General features: G+C 38.8%; 1 protein-coding gene across 1 annotated transcript; it reads right to left on the bottom strand.

Annotated features, from left to right (window-relative positions):
• Positions 1-3,276: 3,276 nt before the first annotated feature.
• Positions 3,277-9,199, bottom strand: LOC144959902 (uncharacterized). Its single transcript, XM_078892746.1, has 4 exons — positions 9,029-9,199; positions 7,473-7,537; positions 6,206-6,294; positions 3,277-3,576 (listed from the first exon to the last, which is right to left on the bottom strand). Exons 1-4 carry the CDS (start codon positions 9,096-9,098, stop codon positions 3,450-3,452), a joined length of 351 nt encoding a protein of 116 aa, XP_078748872.1. The 5' UTR covers positions 9,099-9,199; the 3' UTR covers positions 3,277-3,449.
• Positions 9,200-12,500: the final 3,301 nt, after the last annotated feature.

Here is a 12,500-nt window from a genome sequence, read left to right as displayed (position 1 = left end):
GTGTGTGTATGTGTGTACATGTGTGTGTATGTGTGTGTACGTGTGTGTATGTGTGTGTACGTGTGTGTATGTGTGTGTACGTGTGTGTACGTGTGTGTACGTGTGTGTACGTGTGTGTACGTGTGTGTACCTGTGTGTATATGTGTGTACGTGTGTGTACGTGTGTGTACGTGTGTGTATGTGTGTGGACCTGTGTGTACGTGTGTGTATGTGTGTGTACCTGTGTGTATATGTGTGTATGTGTGTGTACCTGTGTGTATATGTGTGTATGTGTGTGTACGTGTGTGTACGTGTGTGTATGTGTGTATATGTGGGCTGGGGGATAGATCTAAAGCTCCCTGAAGATGATGGCCGATCACAGAGTAGGAAGATGGAGGTCCCTCAAAACTGTGCTACTTGTCAAACAAGCATAATAAATAGTAAAGACGGTCAGGGGCCTTTATTATTTAGGCCCATGGAGACGGAATTTTTTTAATATCCGGTTTCTATAATAGCGTGGAACGGACAATAGCTACTTACTACCCTTTGGATAGGACATTAGTCTCTATTGCAGAGTACTTTCCGCAAAGTCCAAAACCACCCAGCAACCCAATCACTACAGGATGCAGTGGATACGGGGTTTAAGAAGAATTTTTTTTTTTAAATCTCGTCTTTACCCGGGATTGATCTCAGTCCCTTTGTTTGTGAAGCTGGTGCTCTAATTACTGAGCATTCGGTACAATCAGCAAATCAGTAAATAAAGATAAAATGAAAGAATAGTCTGGTTGATACAGTTTAGAGAGGATTACTCATAAATGAATGGCAACACCCCCCCCCCCCAAAAAAAAAAAAAACAACAAAAAAACAAACAAAAAACAAACAAAAAACAAACAAACAAAAAACAAAAAAAAAAAACAAATAAAAAAATTTAAATTAAAAAAACAAAACAAACCCCAATAACAAAGACCTGAGTGACGTTATCTTCGTTCTGTCTATAATTCTTGACTATGTTTCGTTTTTGCTTTTATGGGTTTTATGGCGCTTGAAAACACATTATTATTATTATTATTATTATTATTATTATTATTATTATTATTATTATTATTATTATTATTATTATTATTATTATTATTATTATTATTATTATTATAGGACATTTCAGCGTAAGCAAAAAGGAAGAAATGGGATAGTAAAAAATGTTATAGATTTACAATAGGATTCAATGGTCTGATGTCATGTCCGCCCAGCAACGAGCAGCTTGGTTCTAAACAAAGAAAATCGGTACTTTTTTATTCTTCACGCTGGCTATAACTTTTTCACATGTCATGTGATCAGAATGTATAAAAGTCAAAACATGATCAGATTAATAATGTTTTTCTCCTCTGGATACACATTTATGCTCGTCGGAGACAACTTCATAAGGGCGTCCGCCATTGTTCCGATAGTTTAGAACTAGTTACTAAGTTACTATGCGTCATTACGAGGGAAGTGACGTCACGACAGTTGAAACATATTAAAAGCACACAAGATAAAGTAAGATAAAGGAGAATGGCACGAATAGGGAATAGATAGATTGTGCGGCTATGTGGTCTAGTGGTATGACACTCGCTTTCGGATCGGAAGGTCCTGGGTTCGAGCCTCGCGCTCGGCGCATAGTTGAGTCCTTGGAAAAGGCTCTTTACTCACTTTCTCTCACCGTACTCATGTGTAAAAGGAGTACCTGGCCGTCAACAGCGTTGTCTCTGTCCGAAAAACATTGTAACATCGCCTAACAGGCGCCATGTCCCGTCCTAAATATTAAATGTTGCTGTTGGCTAGGGACCCCTTGTAAAGCGCTTTGAGCACATTTAGTGGTATTGCGCTATATAAAAGCTCATTTATATTATTATTATTATGTTATAGATAGATGTAGATTCCAAGAGCACACTGTAATTGTGCATGGTTTGAGATCATCTAAAAGTCTTATCCTGACACACGCACAGGCCTCCACTAAAAGGAACGCTCTCAAATGCAAATAAATCACAAGTTCAAAAAAAATAATTACAGTCCAAAAAAAACCCCCAGAGCTTTTATATAGCGGAGTATCCACTAAACGTGCTCAAAACGCTTTACAAAGGGTCCCATGCCAACAGCAACACTTAACATTTAAGACGTGACATTTCGCCTGTTAGGCGATATTACAATTTTTTATTCGTTTTACACCTGAGTACGGTGAGAGAATGTGAGTAAAGAGTCGTTTCCAAGGACTCAACTATGCGCCGAGAGAGCGAGGCTCGAACCCAGGACCTTCCGATCCGAAAGGGAGTGTCATACCACAAGACCACATAGCCGCACAGTACACAACAGAGAGATGATTTAGAAGGAAAAAAAATCAAATCATCTTCCAAAACTATAACTATACATTCGACTGTTTCCCTCCCAGCCACGGACTCCAGCCAGGGTCAGGACAAAATTAGATTAACTCATTCCAAGACAAAGACAGAAAGCAAGTTGGAAGCAATGTGGTCTTGTGGTATGACACTCGCTTTCGGATCGGAAGGTCCTGGGTTCGAACCTCGCGCTCGGCGCATTGAAGAGTCCTTGAAAAAGGCTCTTTACTCACTTTCTCTCACCGTACTCAGGTGTAAAATGAGTACCTGGCCGTTAACAGCGTTGTCTTTGTCCGAAAAATTGTATTATCGCCTAACAGGCGGCATGTCCCGTCCTACATGTTAAATGTTGCTGTTGACCAGGGACCCCTTGTAAAGCGCTTTGAGCACATTTAGGGGATTTTGCGCTATATAAAGCTCAATTAAAAAAAAAACAGATATAGGGAGATAGAGGACATGGCAAGTACCTCCCTGCCCACCATGGGAAATGCTTGACTTAAGATAAGTCAAGATTCACTGAACACTCAATTATTAAAGTTCGACGTGCACGTATTTGCAGGTCTGATAACCCAATCCCTTATGGCCTCATTGTTGTAATGAAGATCTCAAAAAAAAAAAAAATGACGCAAAATATTGTCCATTACAACAATGTTAAACTAGGCCCATTAGTGGGTTCGACGTCAGACCTGCATATATGTACACGTCGATAAAGACAGTTTAAATCTAAGTAAGATTTTAAAAACAAAAACAAAAAAAAAAACAAAAAAAAAAAATTACCCCCCCCCCAAACAAAAAACAAAAAAAAAACAAACAAAAAAAACAAAAAAAAAAACAAAAAAAAAATACCCCCCCCCCCAAACAAAAAAAAAAACAAAAACAAAAAAAAAAAAAAAAAAAAAAAAAAAAAAAAAGACAGCAAAACCGATTCTTATTTTATCAAAAATTATTTATTATTCACCATCAGAAATTGAAAGCAGAGATGTTAAATCTTTCTTCGCGATAACAAAATAATTTAAAAAAGTAGCTAAAAAGCTTTGTTTTGAAATAAATTTTGTTCCAAAAGTGAAATTTAAAAGAATATATTGAAAAGGATTTGGCCCCTTATTTTCCATTATGGTTTCCGTGATGGGGTGGGTGGGTAGGATGAGATGGGTGGGTGTGTCCGGGGGCGGCGGTGGTTGGGGCAGCTTGGGTAGGGTGATGGTGGTCACAGTTCTTGTTGATTTCACTGTGATTGTTGTGGGAGGTGGGGGGAAGGTTGGGGGGGGGGGGGGGGGTGGGGTTGGGAGAGAGAAGAAGAAAATGGAAAATGATAATATGATAATTCAATGATTATGATAAGCTTTATCCGACGTGTTCTTATTTGCAGGTCTGATAGCTCAAAACTGTTATGGGCTCATTATGGTTGTGATGAGAATAAACTTGAGCTTTTGTATAGCGCAATATCCACTAAACGTACTCAAAGCGCTTTAGAAAGTGTCCCTGACCAACAGCAATACTTAACAAGTAGGACGAGACATGACGCCTCTTAGGCGATATTACCATTTTTTTCCGGACAGAGACAACGCTGTTAACGGCCAGGTACTTATTATACACCTGAGTACGGTGAGAAAATGTGAGTAAAGAGCCTTTTCAAATGACTCAACTATGCGCCGATGGAGCGAGGTTCGAACCCAGGGCCTTCCGACCCGAAAGCGACTGTCATACCACTAGACCACATAGTCGCATACTTATTGCTCCAAAGTCTTGAATATAGGTTCTAGGAGGCTCGATGTTCCTTCTCTATCGATTAATCAAGGGACTGAACCGTGTAAATTGGTGTCTAATATATTTTTAAAGATTAACTCCCTTTGCTATTTATCGCATTCTGTTTTTTCTTTGTTTTTGTTTTTAAGGGTTTTACAGCGCTTGCAACACATAAAGCTCATATCAGCGCCAGTAAAGAGGAAGAATATTGGGATAGTCAAACCTTCTAGAATTACAATTAAAGCACCCAAGAATAAGGCAGACAAAGGGGAATTGGTTCAAATAGGAAACAAATGTAAACTCCAAGAGCACACTATCTGTGTACTCAGTTTGATATCACCTTAGAGTCTCCTCCAGACACAAGCACAGGTCCCCACTAAGAGGAACACACTCAAATGTTTATAAATAATACATAAACAAAACATAATACAGTGCTTATCAGAGAGATGATTTACAAGGGAAAAAATATCATCTCCCAAAACTAACTATACATTTGACTGTTTCCCTCCCAGTCAGGGTATCTGGCCAGGGCCAGGACAAAACCAAGTAATCTCATTCCAAGACAAAGACAGAAAGCATTTTGGAAAACAGACATAGGGGGATAGAAGATACAGCATGTACCTCTCTGCCCACTATGGGAGTTCGGGATCCCCACCCAGTTCGTTTTCTGCCATACCTAGCTATCTAATCATTGTTGGATGGACTAGGGGTCACACAAAAAACATCTCTATTTCGCCTGGGATCGACCTCTTTCCGTCTGCATGCGAAGCAAGCGCTCTACCCTAAATAGGCCTCAACAGTCGTGACGTCACTTCCCTCGTAATGACGCATAGTAACTTAGTAACTGGCTCTAAACTATCGGAAAAATGGTGGACGCCCTTATGAAATATTTCTCAGACGAGCATAAAAGTGTATCCAGAGGAGAAAAACATAAATCTGATCATTTTAAAAATTAGTTTTAGACATTCTGATCGCATGACATGTGAAAAAGTTTTAGCCGGCATGAAGAATAAAAAGTACCGATTTTCTTTGTTTAGAACCAAGCTGCTGGTTGCTGGGCAACGTGACATCAGACTATTGAATCCTAATCGCCGGGGATGGACCTCGTACTCTCTGCATGCGAAGCAAGGGCTCTACCCCTCAATTAGCTATCCGGACCACCACCAGTTTACAGACTAAACATCTGCAGAGGACATGGCCCAGACCTAATGTCTGATTCTTGAAATCAATCGAAAGTGTCTGGTGTCGTGCGTGCGGCTATGGGGTCAAGTGGTATGCCACTCGCTTTCGGATCGGAAGGTCCTGAGTTCGAGCCTCGCTCAGCGCATAAAAGTGAGTCCTTGGAAAAGGTTCTTCACTCACATTCTCTCACCGTAAATCAGGTGTAAAATGAGCACATGGCCGTTAACAGCGTTGTCTCTCTCCGAAAAAAAAAATGCAATATCGCCTAACAGGCGTCATGTCTCGTTCTAAATGTTACGTGTTGCGGTTGGTCAGGGACCCCTCGTAAAGCGCTTTGAGTACATTAAGTGTGTATTGCGCTATATAACAGCTCAAAACTAATTTTGTGGTATGGCAATCGTCATTGGATTGGAGGGCCTCTGGTTTGAATTCCCGCCAGAATGGCGCAAGGTTCGATCCTTGGAAAATGTTCTTTATTCTCATTTTCTCACAATACTCAGGTGTAGAATGAGTACCTGGCTGTCAACTGCATTGTTCCTGTCGAACATAATATATTTCGTAGGCTAGCTATTACAATCGGACGCTCTCTATAGGCCTATATAGTTTTGTAAGTGGGCGAGTATTTTACATGAGCGCATAGCATCAATATAGATAGTATGCGCTTGGCTAAGAAGTTTACAACATTGCCATCCGGAAGTATAATGGACAAACACACAAAACTGTGTGTAAACTTGAACGTTTATAGTCTGGTTGATACAGTTTAGTGAGAATTACTCATAAACGCGGATGGCAAACAAAAAAACAAAAAACAAAAAAAAAAAAAAAAAAAAAACAGTAACAAAGACCCGAGTGACGTCAACTTCATTCTGTCTGTAAAAGCTTAAGTTTTTTTTTTCCGTCTTTGTTTCCAGAGACCAGAAAAATCTTACCATTCACAGGCATGTTTGCAGACATTGTCTGTGTGGGCCTCGTCATGGTCGTCAATCAAATCAAACATGGCGTCGCATTTGGAGGTGCACTGTGGGATTGAATTGAGAATGACGTCATTTAATTGGGGAAACTTTACCTTTTAAACCTTTTTGATGGGGCAACTTCGCCTTATGCGGAAACTTTACTTTTTAAAACCTTTTTGATGGGGCAACTTCGCCTTATGGGGAAACTTTACCTTTTAAACCTTTTTGATGGGGCAACTTCGCCTTATGCGGAAACTTTACTTTTTAAAACCTTTTTGACAAATGTGAAATGATAATGTGGTTCCATTCTCATTGGAAGTGTGCTGTGATAATACATTATCCGTGTCATTGCTATTCTAATGTCAGGGTTATGGTATCTTATTTGTGCGGCTATTTGGTCTTGTGGTATGACACTCGCTTTTGGATCTGAAGGACTTGGGTTCGAGATTCGCTCGGCGCATAGTTCAGTCCTTGGAAAAAGGCTCTTTCCTCACATTCTCTCACCGTACCCAGATGTAAAATGAGTACCAGCCTTGTCTCTAATCGAAAACAATTGCAATATCGCCTACAGGCGTCATGTCCCGTCTTTCATTTTAAGTGTTACTGTTGTCAGGGACATTTGTAAAGCGCTTTGAGCACGTTTAGTGGATATTGCGCTATATAAAAGCTCAACTTTCTTTTCTTTTTTTTTTTCTTCTATGAAGTAAAAGATGTAGGAAAAAGTCTCGTAATTACTTCAGGCTATACATTTAGACAACGACGACGATGATGATGATAATGATGATGATAATGATGACGACGACGACGACAACGATAGTGTTGATGATGATGATGATGATGATGATGATGATGATGATGATGATGATGATGATGATGATTAAGTTGGTGGTAATGATGATGATGATGATGATGATGATGATGATGATGATGATGATGATGATGATGATGATGATTAAGTTGGTGGTGATGATAATGATGATGATGTGATGATGATGATGATGGTGATGATGATGATGATGATAATGATGACGACGACGACGACGATAGTGTTGATGATGATGATGATGATGATCATGATGATGATGACAACGATGATGATGATGATTAAGTTGGTGGTAATGATGATGATGATGATGTTGATGATGATGATGATGATGATGATGATGATGATGATGATGATGATGATGATGATGATTAAATTGGCGATGATAGTGATGACCTATAGTAAAACCAGAACACTTACGTCGTCAACACTGATTCCTGCGTTTGCAGCGATGATGGCCTTGACCTCATGAACGATAAGGTTGTCTGGGAAGAATGAGAAGAATGGAGATGAGGATGACGACGATGACGATGACGATGATAATGAAAACGATGATAAAACTATATAGTATAATAATAATAATAATAATAATAATAATAATAATAATAATAATAATAATAATAATAATAATAATAATAATAATAATAATAATGATAATGAAGAGGTGGAAGAAGAAGAAGAAGAAGAAGAAGAAGAAGAATGAGAGAGAAGAAGAAGAAGAAGAAGAAGAGAAGAAGAAGAAGAAGAAGAAGAAGAAGAAGAAGAAGAAGAAGAAGAAGAAGAAGAAGAAGAAGAAGAAGAAGAAGAAGAAGGAGAAGAAGAAGAAGAAGAAGAAGAAGAAGAAGAAGAAGAAGAAGAAGAAGAAGAAGAAGAAGAAGAAGAAGAAGAGGATGAGGAGGAGGAGGAGGAGGAGGAAGGAGGAGGAGGAGGAGAAGGAGGAGGAGGAGGAGGAGGAGGAGGAGGAGGAGGAGGATGAGGAGAAGGAGGAAGAGGAGGAGGACGAAGAGGGTGAGAAGAAGAAGAAGAAGAGGAAGAAGAAGAAGAAGAAGAAGAAGAAGAAGAAGAAGAAGAAGAAGAAGAAGAAGAAGAGAAGAAGAAGAAGAAGAAGAGAGAAGAAGAAGAAGAAGAAGAAGAAGAGAAGAAGAAGAAGAAGAAGAAGAAGAAGAAGAAGAAGAAGAAAGAAGAAGAAGAAGAAGAAAAGAAGAAGAGAAGAAGAAGAAGAAGAAGAAGAAGAAGAAGAAGAAGAAGAAGAAGAAAGAAGAAGAAGAAGAAGAATGAGAAGAAGAAGAAAGAAGAAGAAGAAGAAGAAGAAGAAGAAGAGAAGAAGAAGAGAGAAAGAAGAAGAAGAAGAAGAAGAGAAGAAGAAGAAGAAGAAGAAGAAGAAGAAGAAGAAGAAGAAGAAGAAGAAGAAGAAGAAGAAGAAGAAGAAGAAGAAGAAGAAGAAGAAGAAGAAGAAGAAGAAGAAGAAGAAGAAGAAGAAGAAGAAGAAGAAGAAGAAGAAAGAAGAAGAAGAAGAAGAAGAAGAAGAAAGAAGAAGAAGAAGAAGAAGAAGAAGAAGAAGAAGAAGAGGAGAGAAGAAGAAGAAGAGAAGAAGAAGAAGAAGAAGAAGAAGAAGAAGAAGAAGAAGAAGAGAAGAAGAAGAAGAAGAAGAAGAAGAAGAAGAAGAAGAAGAAAGAAGAAGAAGAAGAGAAGAAGAAGAGAAGAAGAAGAGAGAGAGAGAGGAGAGGAGGAGGAGGAGAGAGGAGGAGGAGAGGAGGAGGAGGAGAGAGGAGGAGGAAGAAGAGAAGAAGAAGAAGAAGAAGAAGAAGAAGAAGAAGAAGAAGAAGAAGATAAAAGATGATGATGATGATGATGATGATGATGATGATGATGATGATGATGATGATGATGATGATGATGATGATGATGATGATGATGATGATGATGACGACGACGAAGACGACAACAAACGAAAACCACGATACAACTGGTCTTACCGAAGCTGTTGTGATGGTGCTGGGCGTAAGCCACGGCCACGAGCAGGGCGAGAGCTACAAAAACCTTCATGACTGTCTGTATTATGGTGGAGTTTTCGAACGAGTGTCGATGAAGATCTGGAGCTGATTAAACCCGTCTGTTGTTTGGAACACACAACTGACCAAGTCTTTGACCACTACTTATATAGTCGGTGCCAGAAACCAGTTCCCTTCCGCTGGGCTCTTAATCAGCTCGCATCACGATGTCCTAGTTAGATGTTGTGTCGAACGTGTGGTTGTTGTTTAACTCATTCAATCCTAGAGATTTTTTGTTTTGCTACTTTTCGAAATTGGAAAGAAAATGTATTAACACGTGCATAGATAGTTTTATTCAAATAATTAAAAATTGAGCTTTATATAGCGCAATATCCACTAATGTGCTCAAAGCGCTTTACAAGGGGTCCCTGGTCAACAGCAACAATTAACATGTAGGACGGGACATGCCGCCTATTAGGCGATATTACAAACTTTTGGACAAAGACAATGCTGTTAACGGCCAGGTACTCATTTTACACCTGAGTACGGTGAGAGAATGTGAGTAAACAGCCTTTTCCAAGGACTCAACTATGCGCCGAGTGCGAGGCTCGAACCCAGGACCTTCCGATCCAAAAGCGAGTGTCATACCACTAGACCACGTAGCCGCACAACTACCATTCATTAACATGTAAAAACTAAAAACATTAGCTTTGATACTACGCCTATAATTTGTCTCAGAATAATGTAATAATAATACAAAGGCATGGGTGTAAAAGTAACCCCGGGTAAACTACGGATATAGTCGGTGTTAGGGTCGAATGAGTTAACATTGGAATATTATAATAACATATTATGGTGTGTCACAATTTTGTGACAAAAAGGTGGTGGAAGTGTAAATGTGAACCATCGTCTCAAAACGGTATTATGTCGGAACGAACCAGATGCTTAAAAGCCGAATTAAATGTTAAAACTGGTCAAAAATATAAATTGTTGGCATTAACACCCTACAATATGGTATCCATTCTCCTCAATAAAACATACAAACTCAACACACGTCTGATATTTCTGGCTATAAATTCAATTTGAAACAATTCAACATCTTAACCATCCTGACTTAATACCGTTTTGAGGCGAAGGGTCACAAATGTGCGGCTATGTGGTCTATGTCTACAAGTTACGTGTTGCTGTTGGCCATGGACCCTTTGTAAAGTACTTTGAGCACGTTTAGTAGATATTGCGCTAGAAAATAGCTCAATTTTTTTTTTTAAATCCTTTTTGAGATGGGCGCAGATGGTGGGTTTCATTAATTCCGACCTAACACCAGAATGACGAGATGGCTCACAATAAGCAGACAGAACCACCAACCTCAAATGATCAAATTTTTCACTTGATGCCTTTTGTATTCGTAAACAAAACAGTGACCACAATGTCGTGTCCATCTGTCGTGTCCATCTAGTTTTAACTCTCTTCTTACCAGCCATTTTCAGGATTTTCCCCAAAACTTCACACCAAACTAACACTAAAACATATTTTTAATCACTCAAACACAATAGCAGTAAAATTCTTGCAATACATAATTTCAATAGTAAAACATACTCTACAACACACTGTTCATTTTCTTTACTTTTATGATGTACAAAAGAAATTTGAATAAGACAAATGTTGGTTGTATCGTAACGAATGTAACGATTTTCCTATAGATAGTATGCGCTTGGCTAAGAAGCTCATAACATTGCCATCCGGAAGTATAACGGACCAACACAAAAAACTGTGTGTATCCATGAACGTTTATAGTCGGATTAATACAGTTCAGTGAGCATTACTCATAAACGCGGATGGCAAAAAACAATAACAAAGACCTGAGTGACGTCATCTTCGAACCATCTATAGTTGGTATGGCGAGGGTTAACTTTGACCTTCGTTGACGTCCAGCCTGACACTGATGTAAACATTTTAGTCTCAAGACACAAGTCAACGGGTCACAGTCGCCTTTGTAATCTAAAAAAAAAAAATACAAAAAAACAAAACAAAACAAACATGACACTAGCTAAAACATTTCACCCTCTCCATACCAACTATAGGAAAATCGTCATATTCGTTACGATACAACCAACATTTTTTCTTATTCAAATTTCTTCTGTACATCATAAAATATATAGAAAATGAACACAGTGTGTTGTAGAGCATGTTTTGCATAAGAAAATATTTATCACAAGAACTTTACTGCTGTTGTGTTTGAATGATAAACGCATTTTTTTTGTGTTAGTTGGGTGTGAAGTTTTGGGGAAAATCTAACAATTTTAGTCTCAATACACAAATCGACGGGTCACAGTAGCCTTTGTAATCTAAAAAAAACAAAACAACTGACACTGACTAAAAAATTTAAAGAACAAAAAGTGTGATGTTAAATAATCTGGTTCCAATCTCACTGGAAGTGTAAAACCACTTCACTCATTCGGAGGATTGAATAAATACATTGTGTAAAAGAACTTCTGGTTTCAGGGAGATGACTTCTTATTTTGTGCGGCTATGCGGTCTAGTGATAATGAAACTCGCTTTCGGATCGGAAGGTCCTGGGTTCGACCTTCGCTCGCTCGGCGCATAGCTGAGTCCTTGAAAAAGGCTCTTTACTCGCATTCTTTCACCGTACTCATGTGTAAAATGAGTACGTGGCCGTTAACAGCGTTGTCGAAAAAAAAACCAACTGTAATATCGCCTAACAGGTGTCATGTCTCGTTCTACATGTTACATGTTGCTGTTGGTCAGGGACCCCTTGTAAAGCGCTTTGAGCACATAAAGTAGATATTGCACTATATAAAAGCTCAAGTTTCTTTCTTCTTTTTTTTTTTTTAGCCTAAAGACATGCTAAAGTTATGCTAGAACTATTACCTAAATGTAATAAAAAAAAAGGGAGAAAACTCGGTCAAATAATATGCCGAAATCCATGCACCCAAATGACAGATGTGGTACGGTGGATAATGAATGGAAGGCAAAGGAAGAAGGGGAAGACCTAGGCCTACCTGTAGGGAATGAGATTAGCGGAAGAGTAGCGTCCCTTGATTGGACGTCACCGGTGGAGAAGTTATTTGTAAACAAACCAACTACAAGCCAAGCGCTCCAAATAAAAAATCTATTATTCATATTTCTGTACAAAAATTAATAACGTTTTTTTTATGATATGCATTTTTGTACAGAAATATGAATAATAAATTTTGTATTTGGAGCGCTTGGCTTGTAGTTGGTTTGTTTACAAATAACTTCTCCGTGGTGACGTCCAAGCAAGGGACGTTACTCTTCTGCTAATCTCATTCCCTATATAAAGAAATATCCTCGAATGGACAGAGATGAATGGAAGAGAGTTGTACGATGACGTCAACAGACGAGAGGAATGGGCAGACATTTGTTGTCATCTTCACTCACATTCTCTCACCATACTCAGGTGTAAAATAAGTACCTG

The sequence above is a fragment of the Berghia stephanieae genome, chromosome 14 (assembly GCF_034508935.2).
Source record: "Berghia stephanieae isolate SIO BIC M18660-M18661 chromosome 14, UCSD_Bste_1.3, whole genome shotgun sequence".
Classification (NCBI taxonomy): domain Eukaryota; kingdom Metazoa; phylum Mollusca; class Gastropoda; order Nudibranchia; family Aeolidiidae; genus Berghia; species Berghia stephanieae.
This window is presented reverse-complemented; position numbering and strand designations above follow the sequence as displayed.

Bases quoted from the DNA above. Each gene is read 5' to 3' on its own strand.
- LOC144959902 (XM_078892746.1), bottom strand. From the start codon at position 9,098: ATGAAGGTTTTTGTAGCTCTCGCCCTGCTCGTGGCCGTGGCTTACGCC. The intron at 7,538-9,028 runs GTAAGACCAGTT...CATTCTTCCCAG, and splicing joins GCACCATCACAACAGCTTCG to ACAACCTTATCGTTCATGAG. The intron at 6,295-7,472 runs GTAAGTGTTCTG...TCAATCCCACAG, and splicing joins CAGGAATCAGTGTTGACGAC to TGCACCTCCAAATGCGACGC.